The sequence below is a fragment of a genome, unplaced genomic scaffold (genome assembly GCF_019419815.1).
Source record: "Pyrus x bretschneideri cultivar Hongxiangsu unplaced genomic scaffold, Pyrus_bretschneideri_v1 Contig8, whole genome shotgun sequence".
Taxonomy (NCBI): Eukaryota; Viridiplantae; Streptophyta; class Magnoliopsida; order Rosales; family Rosaceae; genus Pyrus; species Pyrus x bretschneideri.
This window is the reverse complement of record NW_025999820.1, coordinates 5,093,587-5,115,247: the sequence shown is the minus strand read 5'-3', so window position 1 is coordinate 5,115,247 and position 21,661 is coordinate 5,093,587. Positions and strand designations below refer to the sequence as shown.

At 37.9% G+C, this 21,661-nt stretch overlaps 1 protein-coding gene across 1 annotated transcript; it reads right to left on the bottom strand.

The window, feature by feature from the left end:
- Positions 1–15,016: 15,016 nt before the first annotated feature.
- LOC103956720 (calmodulin-like protein 30) lies at positions 15,017–17,541 on the bottom strand. Its single transcript, XM_048575438.1, has one exon. It carries the CDS (start codon positions 17,493–17,495, stop codon positions 16,923–16,925), a length of 573 nt encoding a protein of 190 aa, XP_048431395.1. The 5' UTR covers positions 17,496–17,541; the 3' UTR covers positions 15,017–16,922.
- Positions 17,542–21,661: the final 4,120 nt, after the last annotated feature.

Here is a 21,661-nt window from a genome sequence, read left to right as displayed (position 1 = left end):
GTGGTTTTGAGTTTGAGTTTGATTTAGTCTCTCGCTGAGAACACGAAAGTTCCTTGAAACAAGAAACAAGAATAACGTGTGCAACAATAATATTTTGTGTTTAATGATTTTGGGGTTACGATCTCTCTCAAATTTGGTCATCTGATTCTATCTTCGTAGGGTGTAGATTTGTGGATGAGTTGTTGATCTAAAGGGCCGTCGGGGCTTGATCTAAGGATGAACAGTTGATGAACGGATGAACACTTTCTTCAAGGGCCGTCGGGGCTTGATCTTGAATAATGGTTGTGTGGATTTCTTCAAGGGCTTTTGGGCTTGATCTTGAAGGTTGATGGATGAGTGGATCTTCAAGGGCCGTTGGGGCTTAATCTTGAAGAACGATTGGATGTGTGGATTTGTTGAGGTTGTTGATCCAAAGGGCCGTTGGGGGCTTATGCTTAGGATGAACGGATGAACACTTTCTTCAAGGGTCGTCGGGGCTTGATCTTGAGTTGGTAGGAGTTCTTCAAGGACTGTTGGGGCTTGATCTTGAATGAGGATTTGACGAAGAACGAAGAGTGCTTTCTTGATCCTTCGGGAATTTCTTGAGAACTTTAGAACTTTAAGGTTTCAAAGTTTTGGTGTGTTTGGGTTTGTTGAGGTTGTTAATCCAAAGGGCCGTTGGGGCTTGATCTTAGGATGAACGGATGATGAATGATCAACACTTTCTTCAAGGGGCAGTCGGGGCTTGATCTTAAAGGTTGATGGATGTTTCTTCAAGGGCTTTTGGGCTTGATCTTGAATGTTGATGGATGAGCGGATCTTCAAGGGCTTTTGGGCTTGATCTTGAAGAATAGATGTGTGGATTTGTTTGTGTTGTTGATCCAAAGGGTCGTTGGGGCTTGATCTTAGGATGAACGATGAACACTTTCTTCAAGGGCCGTCGGGGCTTGATCTTGAGTTGGAGGAAGTTCTTCAAGGGCCGTCGGGGTTTGATCTTGAAGGAGGATTTGACGAAGAATGAAGAGTGTTTTCTCCATTCTTCGGGATTCTTGGGAATTTGGTGGTTGGATGCTTGAGAGCTTTAGAGTTTCAAAGCTTCAAGGATTTTGGATGTGTGGGGAGTATTCTCTTCCATTTTGGGAGTAGAGAAATGTATTTGTGAATTCCTTGATGCTTGATACCTTGATGGAGAAACCTATTTATAGGCTTTGAGAATGAATCACCACCACAAAAATATTTTTTTCCTTTCCAAGCACCATTGCCTAATTTTCCCACTTAATGCAATATTGAAATTGAAGTGGTGTAACTTATGGCCTAATTTCCCACTTAATACCATTTTAAACTTGAAGTGGTGTAACTTATGGCCTAATTTCCCACTTAACACCATTTTAAACTTGAAATGTGTATGCTTTGTCATTGCCCAAATGAGAAAAACTTGCTTTGATCCGTAATGGATTGAAGTGTGCTTGCCTTGTCATTGCCCAACATGAGAAGAAAAACTTGTTTAATCCTTCAAGGGTATTTCTTCCTATTTTGTTGAGTCACATGCCATGTGTACAATTTGTACAACACGTGGCGTATGCCATGTATGCCTTGACACATCAAAACTTTAATGCATTGGTGAACATTTGTTTCACCAAAATTTCGATGTCTACAAATGCCCCCACTTCAAGGCGCGTCGTAGACATGTGCTTGTCACGTGTAGAAGATGCGTTTTGAAGTCCCTTAATGTAGATGTCAACCCAAGGGCCGTTGGGGCTTGATCTTGAATTGGGCTGGAAATTTCTTCAAGGGCCATTGAGGCTTGATCTTGAGTTCGACTGGAAGATTTTCTGGTTTCCTCCAATCGTTGATTTTCCTTTGTGCTACTCTTGAACTGGGCAGCAGGATTGTTTTGGTCTCCCCCGAAGGTCTGAGCTTACTCCCTTTTTTCTGTTTCTTTGTTCAATCTCTCCAATTCGTATTGAAAAGGGTTAGAGGATAGCTCAGCATATGCAGTTGTAGCTTGTCTCCACATGCTTCAATGTACCATTTTCACTTGCCTTACTTGCTCCCCTTTGCAGAAGTGGTATTTCTTTATGCAGGTTTAGCATCTTCTCTTGTAGTATTTGTTCCTGATGCAGGAGTTGAATGCAAACCTTGCATTTGAATGGACCATCACTTCTTGGTGGCAGCGCAAGTTTGAGTGGAGGTTCCGACATATTGCTTTCTCTGTCCTTGTCTTGGCAGGTGAGAGCAAGGGCAAAGGAAAAGATAGGGGAAAAGCATGATATGAGATACCTTTGCTTTCGCCCTTGATGATATGAGATATTTTTGCCTTGGTGTCATTTGTTTGTAAGGGCATTCCCGGAGATGAAGAAAACTGAGCATTTTAAGATGCTTTGCTGGGAGTGTACTCTCGGAGGTGAGGAAGAGTTGGGCATTTTTTTTTTTTGTTTGCAGGTCTGTCTTGCCATAAAAGATGAAGGTCGACATATATAGGGATTTCCCAATAGCAAGTGGTGGTACTGTTCTTTTACCCTTGTCGACAAACGTTTTGATCCCGCAAATCCGGCTTTTTGAAATAGTGACGACTCTTCGATCTTTGAATACGCCTCTTTGATTTCTAAACGACGCCTCTTCGATTTCTGAACGAGCGCCTCTTTTGACAAAGTTGCACGCGTTTTCTGAAAAGCAGAGAAAGCGCCACCGAACTTTGCGCTTGTCGGCTAAAGATGTGTAGCTGCGATGATGACCTCCACGTGATCTTTTGACAAAGTGGCACCCGTGCTCTGAAAAGCCGAGAAAGCGTCGCTAACTTACGCCGGAAAATCCAGCTTTGGAGATTTGCAGAGCAATGTCTCTTCACTTTTGAATAAGCGGCCCTTCAATTTCTGAGCAAGCGCCTCTCTTTTTATAGAGGTATTGATCACCTCTAACATGCACACTTTGAAGGTTGCTCATTCCTGAAAATCATCTCCGGCCTTTTGAGTTTTAACTCCATCCACCCATCTCTTTTTTTTTTTTTTTTTTTTGATGATGTGATTGTACTTGAAGTTTTGAAGTTTCAAGTTGCCTACATACCCTTGGTTGAGGAGGGATCAAGTCATGACGTAGTTCAAATGAGTGATGGTTTTGATGATGATTTTGCCGTACACAGTTTATGCTCTTGCGGGCCAGGAGCGTTTGGTTGTCACCTTTTAGGCTCGTGCGAACGAGGAGCTTGTGGTGTCACCTTTTAGGCTCTTGCGAACGAGGAGCTTGTGTTGTCACCTTTTAGGCTCGTGCGAACGAGGAGCTTTTGTTGTCACCTTTTAGGCTCGTGCGAACGAGGAGCTTTGGTTGTCGCCTTTTAGGCTCGTGCGAACGAGCAGCTTTGGTTGTTGTTGTGGATTTGTCAACCGATCTGCGAGAGGCATTCCTCGCAATCTTCATAGGAAGGAGCCTTGACCGAGTAATTGAAGAAGTCTTCTGGGAAGAGGTCGCACATTGTGATGGGGATGGACGATCTTTGTGTCGAAATTTCATTATCTCCAACACTTTCACATTGTTCTGGAGGTTGACAAGAGCTGTTTTGCCCCCTTTTCGACTGATAAACTTATGGACAAGATGGTTGCTGCTTGTCCAATTTCTTCGAAGTGATCTTCGAAAGGCATTCCTCACAATCTTCATAGCAAGGAGCCTTGATCGAGAAATTGAATAAGTCTTCGAGGAAGAAAAGATCCCGCATGAACGATCTTTGTGTTGAAATTTCATTATCTTCAACATTTTCACATTGCTTTGGAGGTTGGCGAAAGCTGCTTTCCCCCCTTTCTGATTGGTGCACTTGTGGAGAAGACATATGTTTCTCGTGCAGTTTCTTCGAAGCGACATGAGTCCATCCTTCAATTTCACTTGACTTGAAGCATGCCCCCAACAGTTGAGGTGAAGACTTTGAGTCGAAAGAGCCAGAAGTGACATCTTTCTTAGGGATTTCATCTTCAGTGCCGTCCTCTTGGGTTTGTTGGCATGAAAATTTGCCAGTGTGGACGATGATGCGCCTCCTTACCTTCAGTGGTCCTTTTGTGTCGACCTCTAGGATTGCTTGGCACTTCATCCTTGAAGGAATCAAGCTTCGAATGTTGCATTTTTCTGCTAACCCATCAAACTTTTCTTCCTTTGGTGTTGTCTTCCTCTTTCCAAAAGGCTTCTCATTATCTTCAAATCTTTCCGAAGCTGATCGTCGCAGAGGAGAGACAGCTGTGTTGCTTTGTTTCTCAGGCTTTAATAACCTTTCAAAAATAGAGCTTTGGGATGTTAGCGCGCTAAGCCTCTTGAAGACAGAGGTTCGGTCTTGACTACCAATGCGATTAAATGCTGAAATTCTAAGTTTTGAATGATTCAGCCTATCGAAGACTGACACTCGAATAAGAGGTTTAGGCTCCTCTTGATTTTGTTCAATGCTCACGCTGATGTGTTGAGTGCTAACTTTCTTCACTTTGCTTGAAATCTTCACGGGTGCATTTAGTGTGAAGCCAAGTCCGACTTTGTTGTTGTCAACTCCGTAACCATGCTCCTTCAACTTCTTTTAAGTTTTGGTGAGGTTACGTTCTTTGTTATTGACGGTGTTTGAAACCTTCTTTCCAAGATTTGAAGAGGAAGCAAAGTCATGCCTAGCCTTTGACATGAGTTCGTAGGCATTTGGGTTAAAGCCTTCTTCGGTCTTCTTAGTTGGAAGAGAGCTTGGTTTCATTTTGACGCCATGCTGTGCCTCTAGACGGTTGATCAGTCCGGCGGTTTGTAAGTTTTTCTCCTCTGCAGTCCGTGTGAGCTTTGCGATTGCTTCATTCATCTGAGCTAGCTGCTCCTCGATTGAAGTTACTCCAGTGGTCATGACTTGCATGGTTGTACTGTCGCTCAAATCAGCGTCGGAGAGTAGGGACTCTGAGTATTTCCTCAGGCTTTCCCCTCTTGATGCCCTTAGCGAGGCTAGGGTGATCACAGGCTCGTGCCTCAGGTGCTCTTGTTCCTTTGACAGAGTTAATGCAGGGGCGGAAGCCGCGGCAAAAAGAGCTCTTGCCTTACTTCGGGTTATGGTGCCCGAAATATCACCACTTGCGGCGATGATGTTCTTGTTCTTTGCTTTGATTGCAGGAACAGCTTGATCCTTTCTTGATGCCATTTGCGTTTTTCGATGATTTGAGGATAGAGATGAGAGGTAGAGATATCCCACCGGGCGTGCCAAATTTGTGAACACGAAAGTTTCTTGAAACAAGAAACAAGAATAACGTGTGCAACAATAATATTTTGTGTTTAATGATTTTGGGGTTACGATCTCTCTCAAATTTGGTCATCTGATTCTATCTTCGTAGGGTGTAGATTTGTGGATGAGTTGTTGATCCAAAGGGCCGTCGGGGCTTGATCTAAGGATGAACAGTTGATAAACGGATGAACACTTTCTTCAAGGGCCGTCGGGGCTTGATCTTGAATAATGGTTGTGTGGATTTCTTCAAGGGCTTTTGGGCTTGATCTTGAAGGTTGATGGATGAGTGGATCTTCAAGGGCCGTTGGGGCTTAATCTTGAAGAACGATTGGATGTGTGGATTTGTTGAGGTTGTTGATCCAAAGGGCCGTTGGGGGCTTATGCTTAGGATGAACGGATGAACACTTTCTTCAAGGGCCGTCGGGGCTTGATCTTGAGTTAGTAGGAGTTCTTCAAGGGCCGTTGGGGCTTGATCTTGAATGAGGATTTGACGAAGAACGAAGAGTGCTTTCTTGATCCTTCGGGAATTTCTTGAGAACTTTAGAACTTTAAGGTTTCAAAGTTTTAGTGTGTTTGGGTTTGTTGAGGTTGTTGATCCAAAGGGCCGTTGGGGCTTGATCTTAGGATGAACGGATGATGAATGATCAACATTTTCTTCAAGGGGCAGTCGGAGCTTGATCTTAAAGGTTGATGGATGTTTCTTCAAGGGCTTTTGGGCTTGATCTTGAATGTTGATGGATGAGCGGATCTTCAAGGGTTTTTGGGCTTGATCTTGAAAAATAGATGTGTGGATTTGTTTGTGTTGTTGATCCAAAGGGCCGTTGGGGCTTGATCTTAGGATGAACGATGAACACTTTCTTCAAGGGCCGTCGGGGCTTGATCTTAAGTTGGAGGAAGTTCTTCAAGGGCCGTCGGGGTTTGATCTTGAAGGAGGATTTGACGAAGAATGAAGAGTGATTTCTCCATTCTTCGGGATTCTTGGGAATTTGGTGGTTGGATGCTTGAAAGCTTTAGAGTTTCAAAGCTTCAAGGATTTTGGATGTGTGGGGAGTATTCTCTTCCATTTTGGGAGTAGAGAAATGTATTTGTGAATTCCTTGATGCTTGATACCTTGATGGAGAAACCTATTTATAGGCTTTGAGAATGAATCATCACCACAAAAATATTTTTTTCCTTTCCAAGCACCATTGCCTAATTTTCCCACTTAATGCAATATTGAAATTGAAGTGGTGTAACTTATGGCCTAATTTCCCACTTAATACCATTTTAAACTTGAAGTGGTGTAACTTATGGCCTAATTTCCCACTTAACACCATTTTAAACTTGAAATGTGTATGCTTTGTCATTGCCCAAATGAGAAAAACTTGCTTTGATCCGTAATGGATTGAAGTGTGCTTGCCTTGTCATTGCCCAACATGAGAAGAAAAACTTGTTTAATCCTTCAAGGGTATTTCTTCCTATTTTGTTGAGTCACATGCCATGTGTACAATTTGTACAACACGTGGCGTATGCCATGTATGCCTTGACACATCAAAACTTTAATGCATTGGTGAACATTTGTTTCACCGAAATTTCGATGTCTACACTCGCATCCTATCGATCTACCTCTCCACATGCGGAATTCATTGTTTGAAAATAAATGTAAGTTTCATATACACTGATGACTCATCTTATAGTAAAACAAAACTTTTGAGGCTATCGATTGTCTATCATCCACAATACAATATTATCTTCAAGAAGTAGATGATGGAACTCGTAAACAATACGTGGAATGAGATTGGTTAATTATGCATAATATTTAGGCCATTATTATTATTGTTTGTTTGAGTGTTTCTCTCATGCGAACGAAATATGTGAGCGATCCGTGCGAACGAAGATCCGAATCAATTGAGTTTGTCGGTAGAGCTAGTCCTAAAGACCTATAATTCACAAGTATAACCCGGTCTTATTTTAATTTTTTTATAAGGCTATTTAGCCAAAATGGTCCTTGAGATTTGCATAACACATCAGTTTGGTCCATCAAATTGAAAATCAATAGAAATGGTCTCTGAGCTTGTCCACCATCCATCATTTCTTCCGTTAAAAACTCCGTTAAGTGTCCCGGAGTTCTTGGCCTAAAGTTTGGGCAATTTTCAAAGCTTCGTAACTCAATAGTTTCTTAACCAAATTCAAACCATAATATATCAAAATGAAGACAGAAAAGTGTAGAACAAGATTATACCTATTTGGAAGCCCAATGGTTGCTGGAGATGGTCGAAAAATAGCCTGAAAGGTAACTGGTCCGCTGCAAAACTCGCTGAAAATTGGGTAAATTTTAAAGTTCATAACTACTTAACGAAATCGAATGATTCAAAAATGAAAATCATACTTCTCGATGAGACGAAGAGAATGGTACCTTTCTCGATGGCTAAATCACCAATAACTCAAAAGTGGTTGTGTTGGTCTCGAGTTAGCCAGTTTTGAGCTGTTTTTCTGGCCAAACCACGGTGAATTAGCCATCGAGAAATGTACCATTCTCTTTGTCTTGTTGAGAAGTATGATTTATGATTTTCATTTTTGAATCACTTGATTTCATTGAGTATTGAAAAAGTTATGAACATTTAAAGTTTACCTAGTTTCCAGCGAGTTTTCCAGTTTTCCCACGAACCAGTCACCTTTCAGGCTATTTTCCGGCCATCTTCGGCAGCCATTGGGCTTCCAAATATTATAATCTTGTTCCACACTTTTCTATCTTTGCTTTGATATATTATGGGTCAAATTTGGTTAAGAAACGATTGAATTATGAAACTGTGCAAATTGCACAAACTTATGGCCAAGAGCTCCGGGACACTTAACGGAGTTTTTAATGAAAGGAACAACATAATGGATGGTAGACAATCTCAGGGACCATTTCTATTGATTTTCAATCTCAAGTACAAAGTGATGTGTTATGCAAATCTCAAGGACTATTTTAGCTAAAAAGCTTTTTTTTTTTATTTTTATAAAGTAGATCTACATATCCTCACTGTGAATATAAGGCACCTTAACCCTTGTCCAGAAACTCTTGTTGTCCTCGCAACCGGTGTCTAGCTTTGGAATGTGGTGGTTGGTGGTGTTGCACTGCTTCAGGTTTTAGCAGTAACATCTACTTTTTCTTTCCTCCTTTTGAGATTGAGTTCAAAGTATGGGTTGGAAAATTCAATTTTGGGTAAGTCCTTATCGCTGAACATTGTCACTTCACAGCCTATTAAATAGCTTAGAGCATCCAAGTCTTTCACCTGATCATGATCTGCCACCCTACGCAGCGACAATTCATATACCAACTAACCACTAAAAGTCAATTTGTCAACATTCCTAAATGGCCAAAACATGAAGCCCTAAATGTCGCATTTTGTCATCATTGAAATATCTCACATTAACCATAGAACCAGAGTTGCTTGCGATAGATTATTCACCGGCCTCGGTATGATTCATTTTCTTGTGTAGCTAGTACCACACCATTGATCATATCCTATACATATTACAGTATAAGCATTCATAAGTTTCAACAATTTTTCATCAACACAACTAAACCCAAGTCAACAATATAACTCCAACTCAATCCAATTCATCAACAACATAATACCTAAACACGACTTGTCAACAAGTCTTCGTAAACTTACATTAATCCTAAACAAAGCTTTATGAATTTAGATAAATTTCATCAACAAGCATGCATAATTAACCATGAACACTAAATTAATTTAACAAACTAAACACAAATAATAACTGTACTTACTAGGCTTTCTGCCGTTGTTAAAGTCAAATCCACAACCCTAAATTTCTCGTCATTGTCATTGGTTCATCAACCCTAAGTATGCAGACCGCCACCATCAATTTAGAGAAAGCTTTCACGTCGAAGCCTATGTGTAAAGTTTTTGCCCTTGCTGGTTTTGGTTTCCTCACCCCTAGATTTTGAACAAATTTCGTTGCTAGTTTTGTATGGAAGCAAGTACACATCCACAATAGCTCGCCGTTGTTGATTTGGAAAAATTCTAGATGCTAAAGATGCTATGTGGAAGAAGTCACATGAATCTTTTGAATTTTCTGGAAAAGTTTTGGGCAAAGACGATGCATTAAATGAATAGTTTTTCTTTTACCAAGGTTTAATTTATATTCTATAACTCTTGTTCCTTTCATTTGCTTATTAATTAATGGGTCATTTATGATTTGGTTCCACCAATGAGTTGGTTCGACTCATTGGTTGTGAGTAGTCTAGATCAAATCCAATGACATGAAGTTAATTTTCGTGTCTAAAAAAAATCTGACAAACTAACAAATCTCTGTTGTAAAATCGACGGTGGGTGTAGTGGAATAAATAAACAAGACACAAAATTTACGAGGTTCCTCTACAGTTAGTGTGACTGGAGTACGTCCTCGGGGTAGCAGTGGTGCTTTCATTATATTTTAGAATAATAGGAGTACAAAAATAACTCTCTCTATTATCTCATCTCTTCTTCCTCTCTTTTCTCTCTTCCTCTTCCGTGAACTTCTTCCTTTAATGTTGTGTGGAGTTTGTATTTATATAGAAAATAGGAGTCGTAGGGAGCAGCAAACAATGGAAGGGCAACTTGCCCATTATTTAATTTATTTGAGTGGACATCCACTGTTCTACAACACTCCCTCTTAGATGTTCACAAGTCTTCAATTGATTCGTTAAAGTCTTAATCTGTTTTTGGATACTCCCCTTGATGAGTAGTACCATATCTGTTGTGCTTGTTGACTTTCCACATGCTTGTTCTTGAACTGGGCTGGAGGTCATTCTGCTAGACTTCCTCCAAAGGTTTGAATTTACTCATTTTATTTGAAGCTGAATTTGATTCAAGGGTGGTAGACACTTGATCTTGAATCAGACTTGTGATTTCTTTAAGGACCTTGGGACTTTTTTTGAATGAAATGGGACCACGAGCAACTTTACATGATAAGTGATCTTTTGCTTTGTCGGGGATGAATCGGCACGTGTTTTGTTGTGCTTGTCTCCATATGCTTCAATGTATCATTTTCATTTGCCTTATTTGTTCCTCTTGTAGAAGTGGTATTTTCCCTAGTTTTCTCCAAGCAGGTGTGACATCTTTTCTTGCAATATTTGTCCCCTGATGTAGGAGTGGAATGCAATCCTTGCATTTGAATGATCCTTCAGAACATCACTTCGTAGCGACTCATCATGATTGACAGCTTCAGTGTAAATAGCCAACATCATATCAACAGTTGAAGATGAGTACTTAAGAGCAATGTAAGGTAAACAATCATGCAAAGGTTCCGGGCAATCAATTCCACATCGGGAGCTTGATTCGAAGTGGCAACTGATTGCTCTCTTTCTCCTTGTCTTGCAGATAAGAACAAAGACAAAAGAAAAGATAGGGAGATAGCATGATATGAGATACCCTTGCTTTCGACCTTGATGATATGAGATACTCTTACTCTGGTGTGACTTGTTTTGAAGAGGTGTTCTCGGAGAGGAAGAAAACTGAGTATTTCGAGATGCTTTGTTGAAGATGCATTCTTGGAGATGAGGAAAAGTTAGATATTCTTGCATGTCTACCTTGTTATGAAGAACGGAGGTTGAAATATATAAAGATTTCCCAATAGCAAATAGTGGTGCTATGCCTTTACTCTTGTCAGCAACTGTGGTGTAATTAGAACAGTAAAATTTACGCATTTTCAACTTTGTCAGAGATCTTTGACAAAGTTGCACGTGTATCCGAAAAGCTGAGATTGCATCTGAAAAATGCCAACGAACTTTAGTCATGAAAATCTGGCTTCTAAAATTTGAGAGTCGTGCCTCTTCGATCTCTGAACAAGTGGCCATATTGCCTCTTTCTTTATAGAGACATCAATTGTGTTCAAGAGTACGCTCAGAAAGTTGCTGCTTGTAGAAATTTTCCCTTTCTTGCATTTTTGAGATTTTATTTAACCTCAATTTTCTTTCATCATTTCTGAAAATGGCTTACTCATCTAGAATTTGCTTAGATTGAAGTCTCATAAGTGATACAGATGAGCAGCGTCAGGATAATATATGGCACTCGTCATTCTTATCTTCTAATGGTCATCTTATGGTTGGGGACTCTGTGATGAAGAATAGCATAACTGCTACAGTGGTAGCTAGGAATTTTCTCACTCCAAAGGATAACAAAATCCTTTCAAAACGGTCTGATGAGTCAGTTGTTCAAGACTTATTGGCTCTCAGTGTTCAGTATGCTAGCTCTGTTTCCAATATGTGCCAAGGCCTTCTTGCTCAAACTCGCCAAGTTGAATCATTGATGGTTGAGGTGGCAAGTCTTAAACAAGATATCAGAGGGCTCAAGCATGAGAATAAAGTGTTATATGTGCTTGCAAATAATTACTCCACGAACTTGAAAAGAAATCTCGACTAGCTGCTGGAATCCGAAAGTCGGATTCAAAGTGATCACCAGAGATTCGTGGCTAAATTCTTAAGGCAACTGATGTCTTCCCCTTCTAGTGTTTTGCCAAGTACTAAGGCGTCACATGATCAATCTTCAGTGTCTCCCCTTTCTGGGGTACTGCCGAGTAATGAGGCTTCACATGAGCAACCTTTGTGAAGGGATCCTGTTTGTTTGTTTTAACTCATGTATATGCACATATCTGTAATTTCTCAGAGATATTAATAGATAAGATTTTTTTTTTCATTATATGTATTGCGCTAAATATAATAAAGCATATACGTCACTAAGATGTGGTACTTCTGGACCAAATATCAATTCATCAGTTCCCTCACGATGATGAATGATTTTTCTTAGTGTCTAAATATTAATTAACCTCTTGATTGTTCAACTCATCCATATGATACTTTAATATCATAAACATCATGGATAATATTTGTGTTGACATATTGTTTGATCTGCAACTCGAGACAATATTTCCTTCAACACTTTATAATTTTTCTAGACTCTTTAGGAGTTTCAATTTAATATCATCAACTCTAGCAAAACTTTTAGTATATTTCATAAATATTATAATGATAATACTCAATAAGGTAATTTATACCATCAATTGGTATTGAGTACATAATTTATGTTTTACCTTTTCAGAGCTTACTTCAAGCAATTTGAATCCTTTAGAGATTTTCTACACTTCATGACACATTTTTCTTTGAAATTTATTCAAAGTAATTTGTTTCCATGTATACTTGAGGGATTTACTTATAGAGATATGATGTGGGCGACTCACAACTCTTCGTATATAATTCTCCATTCATATGAGCTCGTTTACAAAAGTATAATTTCAGGTTTCAATTAGCAACCTTCTGTCATATCATGGGAGTATATTTCACTGTATTACAAATGCACATATATAACCTCCTTGGTTCAACATCTTTTGGCTATTTATATTGTATTCAAGTATATAGGTCCATTTTTCCTCGCTCTTACAAAATTGTAATGGAGTTGCCTTTCTCCATTTTGGCCAATAATTTTTGTTTTCATTGATGAAAAAGAACGGGACTTAATATCAACACAACTCATTAATGACTTTAGTAGCTACTTATAAAAACCAAAATTACTATTGGTTATCATCAATTCGAGATCTCATATTCTCATGTGCATGTGCATGCATAAAAGCTTTTCATTTCTTTGGATATCCATTGCTTCTTCAAGGGTATTACACTATCTCTTCCAGGATAGTCATAATTTAAAGAATACGGATCATAACCTCTTCTTAAGCGTTATAGAGCTTGGATTGTAATCTCCACTTCTGGGAGTTGAGCCATTAGAACTCATATGTCTATCATGCTTCATGCATGAGACACCAACATTCCCATGTCTGCGGATTGTCCTTTTTGGGACGTATATCTATGTGGCGACTGTCATGTTTTTGACATGCAACATTTATGCTTTGGGAATGCAATAGTTCAGTAGTGTTATATTCTTCTTCTTTCAAATGACTAAACCTTTTGAGTCTGAAGGTCTGCCACGCTTTAGGCGTGCAACAAATAAATCATTTGCTGCTTTATTATTTTATCAAACGAGGACATCAATTCTTCTTGGCACATTTCCAGTAAGTATACGTGATTTCATCACTTTTACTGCATCATTAAATGCATCTGGCATTTGATTGATACATCGTTGCATCATTTAATTATTCTTACTTCATTTTCATGTTGATTGCTTTGTGAATTAAAATAAGACAAATTCTCTTCATTCTTCTGGAACAGTCTTTTCTCATTATTCTTCTGCAATGATATTTTCTCATCATTCTTCTAGAACGATGTTATTTTCTCCCTCTAACGATGAGAAAATTGTCTTATCAAAATGACAGTTCGTAAACCATGCGGTAAACATATCCCCAGTTAAGGGTTCTAAATATTGAATGATAAATAATGAATCCAACATAAATTCCCAGTTTGCGTTGATGTCTCATTTTAGTATATTGTGGCAGTGCAATAGGTATATAGATAACACAATAAAAACTCGTAAGCATCATGCAAAATAAAATGTACCTATGTAAAAACTGGGAATTTTATTTTCATGAGTAACGGGCAATCAATTTCAGCCGCTTAATAAAGGCTTCTGCTAAACCACTTTGAGTGTGGACATGAGAAACTTCTGGTTCTTATGTAATAGTCTGTAGACTAAGACTCTTATGGCTTTTATTGCAATTAAGTTGAGGCACTGCGATGCTTCAAACTTACGGTACTCATCAAGGAACTTCATGTCCTGATCTTGAGGATCAAGGAACTTCATGCCCAATCTTTTTGTATAATGGAACTTCAGGTCCAATCATTTTTATATGATGATAATCAAGAAACTACAGGTTCTGATCTGATCAAGGAACTTCGGGTCCTATATATACTCATTGTAACAAAAGATAAGTACAATAAATAAATTAAAGTAATATGCGGTAATTTCAGCCAGAGTGAATAAATTGCATTTAAATAAATAAAACTTGTGACATGGGCTTTAATTCAGCACCATTCACATAAGTCAAAACTTAAAGCAATAGGCGGAAAACCGTCCATAGTAAATAAATTGCTTTAAAGTAAATAGAACTTATGAAAGGATTTTAAGCCAACATCATTCACATAAACAAATATATATTTTTCCGTCTTTCTTTTCAGATGGTGTAACACCATCCAAAAACTTTTACCCTTTTTTTTTTTTTTAAATTATTTTTCTTATTCATTCACATGATGCCTTGCACCAACCCATAACCTTCCTTTTTCATTTATTTATTCTTTTTTTTTCTTTTCTATATGGTGTGGATGCATCATCAGAAACATTTGTCCTTTTCTCCTTTTGTGTCAGCATCATACACCAAAATTCCACCTTTCTAATCATTTTTCACACAGTGCCTGAAACACCATTCCATAATCCTTCCTTCCTTTTTCTTTTTTGTCTGTTTCTAGTTCTACCAGTCTTAAACCCAGGGCCAACTGGGTTGTTGTGGAGGTCACATAGATTCAATCCAAAAAGCTACCGAACACTGGCGTTGTTCTTGCATGGCCTAAAGAACATGGTATCGCGAAGCAAGAACCTCCCTATAGGGACATAGATGACAGCGGAGTTTGACAGAGGCGTAAGAGAGGGAGGCCTATGTGGAGTCAGTCCTGCCATCACCATCTCAAACAACCGAGTATTCATGGGAGTTCTTAAGATCCGTCGAAAACGACGTGTTCTAGGTTTCCAAGTCTGATGAGATTCTTCTGGATCTCTGGAAACCAGTTGTCAGGTATGAGTTTTCTTATCTCGTGACGACTACAAGTCGTTGTAAATTTCAATTCTCACCAGAATTCGGTGAGGCGCGTGCGGTGGGAAAGACGAACAAATAATGGAAGTCATATAATAAGATATATAATTGTTTCAAGAAAATCAGTAGTACATAAAATTTGAAGATGAAATGAAAGATTTTCTTATCTAGGAGATTTTAGCTGACGGAGATGAACCTGATTTGTGGCGTTGTGCTTTCCACTGACACAAGAGTTTTTCGTGCTGATAACGTGTTGTAAAATCGACGATGGGTGCAGTGGAATAAATAAACAAGCCATAAAATTTATGAGGTTCCTCTACAGTCAGTGTGACTGGAGTACATCCTCGGGGCAGTAGTGGTGTTTTCATTATACTTTAGAATAATAGGAGTACAAAAATAACTCTCTCTATTATCTCTTCTCCTATTCCTCTCTTTTCTCTCTTCCTCTTCCGTGAATTTCTTCCTTTAATGTTGTGTGGAGTTTGTATTTATATAGAAAATAGGAGTCGTAGAAAGCAAGCTTCGGTAAACAGTGGAATGACAACTTGCCCATTATTTAATTTATTTGAGTGGACATCCACTGTTCCACAACAATCTCATCATTTTTTTATATTTTGACTTCCATAAGATGCCATATAGTTAAGCTATTTTACAACGTCCTCTTTTTTAATTGATTTATTCATAAGATGATCGATCATACTTTAAACATGAAAACTGGCAAAGCAAGCACAAACACTTGTCAAAGTTATGATATTTTATAAGCCTAATCGGATAAACGGTTCTCGTGATGATAAGGTAGTTTGAAAGATAGTCTTGTGGTAAAAAAAACTAGGATTTAAACCCTCATAGTAGAATCCATTTACAAATTTAATCCAAAAATGATTTTTCTATTAATTATCCGTTAAATCCAAGGGTAAAAATTTACTTTGAATTGAGCACCTTCTTCCTCCTCTCTCTGCCACTGAATAAACAACCGCCTGTTTTGGCAAACCAAACACAACCCACAATTTTGAACCCGAATCAGACCTCAAACGTTCAGCCAAAACCTCTAATCATACCCATGTATAGTACTACTCCACCCGAACCGACAACCCTTTTGAAAAATCAGAGGGACAGCACCCACAACTCTGATAATTCGACAGCTTTTACGGCCAATCAGAAGGGAATCACCGCCCAAAAACGCCGGTGGCGGCCGGGAATGGAAGCTCCGAATTGGTACCGAAATCGGGGTTGGAGGACAAGAGTGTTGCAGTGAAGGGTGTGGAGAAGAATTTAACTGCTTCCCTGTTATAAAAATAAAGCCATGAAATTGTGATATGGTAAGGCACGATTCGTACCCACTATACAAACCGGGTTCATGTCATTGATGAACAATTCAATTGTATTCTCAATGGTACGTCTGATAAGGATTATCAGAAGTTCAATTGTTTTCTTGACGAAGAATTGTTTTTTTGTTTGTTTTGATCATGACGAAGACTTGTTAATATGAAATGAACTGTAGACGCAGAGGAGGAGGAAGAAGAGGGAAGTACAGTTTTACACCTTGCCTAACGGATTGTTAACGGAAAGATTATTTTTGGCCTAAATTTGTTAACGGATTCTACTCTAAGAGTATATATCCTAATTTTTTTTTTTATCATGGGGCCTATCTTTTATTATCTTATCACCACAATAACTATTTATCTAATTAGGTCTATTTTATATCAAATACTGATTTAGGCAAGTAGGACAACCTCAGAGGGCCTTATAAATTAGGAGCACAAAAACTTTTAAGTTGGCCTATATACGAGGAAACTTTTGGTTTTCCTTGCATACTGTGATGAGGTCACTAAAATTCATTAGTTTTATTAGTCAGACATGCTCCAAAAGAGAAAAGATGTATTTATTTTAGTGTTTGCAAATTGTAATGTTAGAAGCAAAGGCAGACATCCAGCTTATATAGTTTATTGAAGTACAGAAGCAAACACATATATATATATATATATATATATATATGATATCTTTAAGCAGTTGGTGTTTTGAAGCCTCCCATCATCTTGGTAAAGTCATTCATGTCGATTAAACCATCACCATCAGAGTCCACACCTTTCACCATATTCCTACAAGCCCCAAGGCTGCAATTCTCTCCCAACTTCTTCAACACCAAGGACAACTCCTCTGCACTTATTTTCCCATTCCCATCCAAATCGAACACTCGAAACGCACTTTCGATGTCCGCCTTTCTCGCCTCATCATTTCCCATGTTGAACATTTCCACAAACTCCGTGAACCCAACGAAGCCATCCCCATCAGAGTCAAGGGCTTTGAATGTCTTGGCAATCTCATCCTCTGCAATGTCTTTGTCCAGGGTCTTGAGAGCCGACTTATACTCCTCCCTGCTGATCCTACCGTCTTTGTTCGTGTCGAATTTATCGAACACGTACCTTACTTCCTCCACTTTTGGTTGGGATGAAGGCCTTGAAAAACTATACCTTTTCGATCTTTCTTTGGAGATATTACTCATTTGGGGAGCTGGTTTGTTTGGAGGCTTTCTTGGAGTGCCATATTGAAACCCGAAAAAGCTGAAATTTGACATTGTTTTTTCTTCAGATGGTATTAAATTATAATGCGATGAATACTGCATGCATGAACCTACCATCTTATATATTGTGTTGGGGTGTTATCCATTGAGGAATAATATAAAGAGAGAGATTCACGTGCATTGTCAAAACAAATTCGGATTCAAAGTTGGAAAAAAGGAGCACATCATGAAGTTGGTCGGTGTATTCTTATTCCACACTCACTTTCCGATTAAGTTCATTGAAGCGAGAAAGAACAGAAGGAATTATATATAATATATGATGCAGGGCAAACCAAGGGTAAATGGAAAAAAAAGGAGGAATAGATAACTTGAGAATCATTCAACCAGGGACAACAAAATTATTATCATCGCTATTAACTCACACGATCAAATTAAACGCTTGATTTAGAAGGAGGAAGCATCACTTTCTTCAATTATACAAAACAAATAAATTTTTTTATAGGAAAAAAATGCATTAAAACGAGAAACCACGAATACAACCACCTTCCATAGTCTAAATTATAAGCTGGACGAACAAATGAAGGAATACACTACTTTGTAATAATCTTGGTGATTCCTATTCCAAACCTCAATTTTGGTATGCCATGACGCCACCAAAGAAAAAGTTGTAGATTCTTGTGTTAGTTGCGTAGAAAATTCCAAAAAATGAGGAAGAAATAAAACACCATATTGGTGTTGCTCGTCTACTATCGATGATTCTCTCAGAAAAGCAAAAAAAAGGAAAATTGACATATTATATGGAATTTATATTAGGGATTTTTGTGAAAGGGGAGAGGGGGCTTGAAAATTGGCACCTCAAAAAAAAAAAGGCACCTATCGTTGTATTAAGAGTTAGCCGGTTATGTAAGATCTTTACTTTAATTTTTTTTTTCTCAAGATATATACTTAATTGAGATATACAAGTAAAATATTAGAGAATTGTTATTAATACTCTAAAAATTTCATTTTGCATTACAAACTTTCTATAATTAGAAAGAAATATTACATTTGTGAAGAGTGCATAATGATGTTATATATATCATATCTATGCAAAAATAATAATAATGATGTTATACATCATATCCATGCTGTGGCGTAGTCATGATTTTTAAATAAGGAAAACTAATGAAAATAGTTTGAAAACTTTGAGTTTTAACGATAAGAACAAAATAAATGGTAAAGTGAATAGTGATTTTTTAGTGTAAAAATGTGGTTTTTCGTTAAAGTGAACAGTACCGCGGGCTTTTCGTTAAAACTCCCTTTTAAATAATCGGATCATAATCAATCAAAAAAGTTTTATTAGGCCATTTCATCAAGCATCTAGTAGGCACCCTCTAATTTCTGTCAACATATGCCGAAGGTTTATGCCACATACATTGACATTTGTAGAGACTTGTCAACGGTGGATGTAGGAAATTGTGCAATAATGTTGAAGACTGCCAAGATATTTCAACTAAAGTATTTTTTACAAGAAGAGAGAAAAGGAAGACAAATATGACAGAAGAAAATAGAAGTAGGAGGAGAAGGTTGTAATTTAGTTTCTTTAGCTGTTTATAACGGTCAAATACAATATACAAATAAATATACATGGGGTTTTTTATGTTGTTGGGGTGAAAGACAAGCCTATGCTGGCTCCGCCACTGTATCAATGTAATAAGAGTAAAATAAAAATTAATTTGAAAATGTGTGGAAGGTAGATACAAATGATGCTCAAATATGTTAGTTCAATTTAAAACGAGAATCAAAAGTAATTAGCAACAAACTAATAGTAATAATAATGATATAAACCCAATAACTTCAAAAACCATTTTATGCATGTACACACAATAGTAATAATAATGACATAAATACATGAATTATGTAGAATGCGTTCTTTTGTCTGTTTATTTCATATTCCTCAATTCGAATGAGCCTCAGTCCTTCAGTTGTCATTAGAATCGGCAATGGGATTTTGATTAGTAGGTTTATTAATAAATTTTAGTTTTATAGTTGATTTCATCATGTATTTAATAGTAATTATACAATATATAGGATAAAAATGACAATTCACATGTTAAATTTAAGTTGGGTGTATAATGAAGTTATATGGATTTAAATAAATTTTCCTTAGAAAAAACGGTAACAAACCAATTAAAACAGTAAATTAAAAAAAAAAAACATTTCCTCTTAACACAATGGCATTATAGAAAAATAATAACAATAATAAATTTGATGTACAATATGAATGCAGCGATAAATATAGTGTCAAATGACTAAAATTAAAATTTATTCTCACACCAGATGTTTATTTATCTAAAGGTTGAAATTATTTAAGGATTAGAATCAAGTTTTTTTTTTTTACCGTTCATTTCCCATGGCGCAACCCTTTCCTCTCTCCCTTTCTCTCTCTTTTTATTTTTCTTTCTTCCCACTCAGCTCCTCTTATAAGCCCGTTCCTCTCTCTCTCTCTCTCTCTCTCTCTCTCTCTCTCTCTTTTAGATCATCCATCTCATCCTCTCTCTTATAAACCCAATCCGCATACCACGATCTGCATAGTGAAGAAGCTCATGCTACTCATGGAGTGCACTCTTCAACTTCCCCGGCTGAGTATGGCGTAGCAGCGCCGGCTGCTGTCTCATGGTGGCACGGCGTGCGTTAAACGTCTTGCACTCGGGTGACGCTGGCGGTGAGATGGAACGTGAATATGGCTTGGAGATTTGGCGAATATTAATGGAGTGTAGAAATCGATGCCAAAGTGTCTCAAGGTCATGGAGATGCTTATATCTTAGCTTGTTTGCGGGTTTGAGAGTGTGAAATGTGAATAAAGATAAGATATCGTGATGTAATATGCTTAAATGGAAGTAAATGGTTGGTTATTTGTAATTGTTGTTTTCAGGTTGGGTAATGGGGAGACTAAATTTAAAAATTAAATTTGCAAACTAAATGATGTGTCATCAATATGAATGAGTGTGTTTATCAATGCTTGTAATAAACTAATCAACTTTCATGTCCTTTAATTTCCAAAATTTAGTTTACACATTTAATTTTCTTAGCATTACCCTTTTAGTTTACTATTGGAATCCATTGTAGATAATTGGAGGTTTTTGGATGGTTAAATTCACAAGCACACAAAGGCTATGTCAAAATTAATCTAATACTTTCTTTAGTTTTGAAAACCGACGTTGTTTCTCTCTACACACACACACATTCTTTATAACAAAGTGACTGCCACCACCAGATTTATGCCACCGTCACCACTGTTGTCGTTGCCACTGCACATACCACCGTTACTAACTTTATTTCAAATCACCATGCCCCACTATCAACACCACCATACCTGAGTAATTGTTGCCGACATCGTCACGACCACCATCGTCACAATTATCTTAGTTGCCACTACCACTACAACTACCAACCTTACATTGCCACTTCCCTTGCCACCATCATCGCCACGATGCTCTATTGCAAATCCACATATCACTACTGCTACCCCTACACCTCTAACCAACACATCCCACTACCATACATGCACCATTAATCGTTGTCGTCACCACCATCACCACCATTATCATCACCGTAGTCACCACCTACCACTGCAACTACTAACCTTACACCATTGTCAGCATTGCCTTTACCATTATTGCTACCAGTACTTCCCCGACTGTCATTCCTACCCCTACACCCCAACCAGCACACTCTACTTTTAGCATCACCACTAACTTTCACCATTGTTGTGGCCATTACCACTGCAATGTTATTTTTACTCACCATCTAAATTTTAACATAAGAAGGTTTTGCGGATATAACACTTTATCCTTGTACAAGTACTCAAATATCTCAATTGATGTGATATGTTGCGTTATCCTTATTATACACAAGAAAAACATTTCAGTTTTATAAATTGCAGAAGAAGAAATATAGACATGTACTTGAAGATGTGGATTAAATGCCTTCAAAATATATATATGCGAAGGAGTTTATCAAAATGGTAAATGGAGGAGTCACAAAGTAAGCTACCATTGTTGTTGTTTTTCCTTGAGGGTATTTTTATTATTTTATCTTTATTTAAGAGAAATTTTCACGGAATAACTAAAATATTGATGATGATAACATTATGGACCACTTTTATCGATTTCAAATCTCAGAGATCGAAGTGAGGAGCTATTACCAATCTTAAAGACATTTTAGCTAAAAACCCAATG

Bases quoted from the DNA above. Each gene is read 5' to 3' on its own strand.
- LOC103956720 (XM_048575438.1), bottom strand. From the start codon at position 17,495: ATGTCAAATTTCAGCTTTTTCGGGTTTCAATATGGCACTCCAAGAAAG.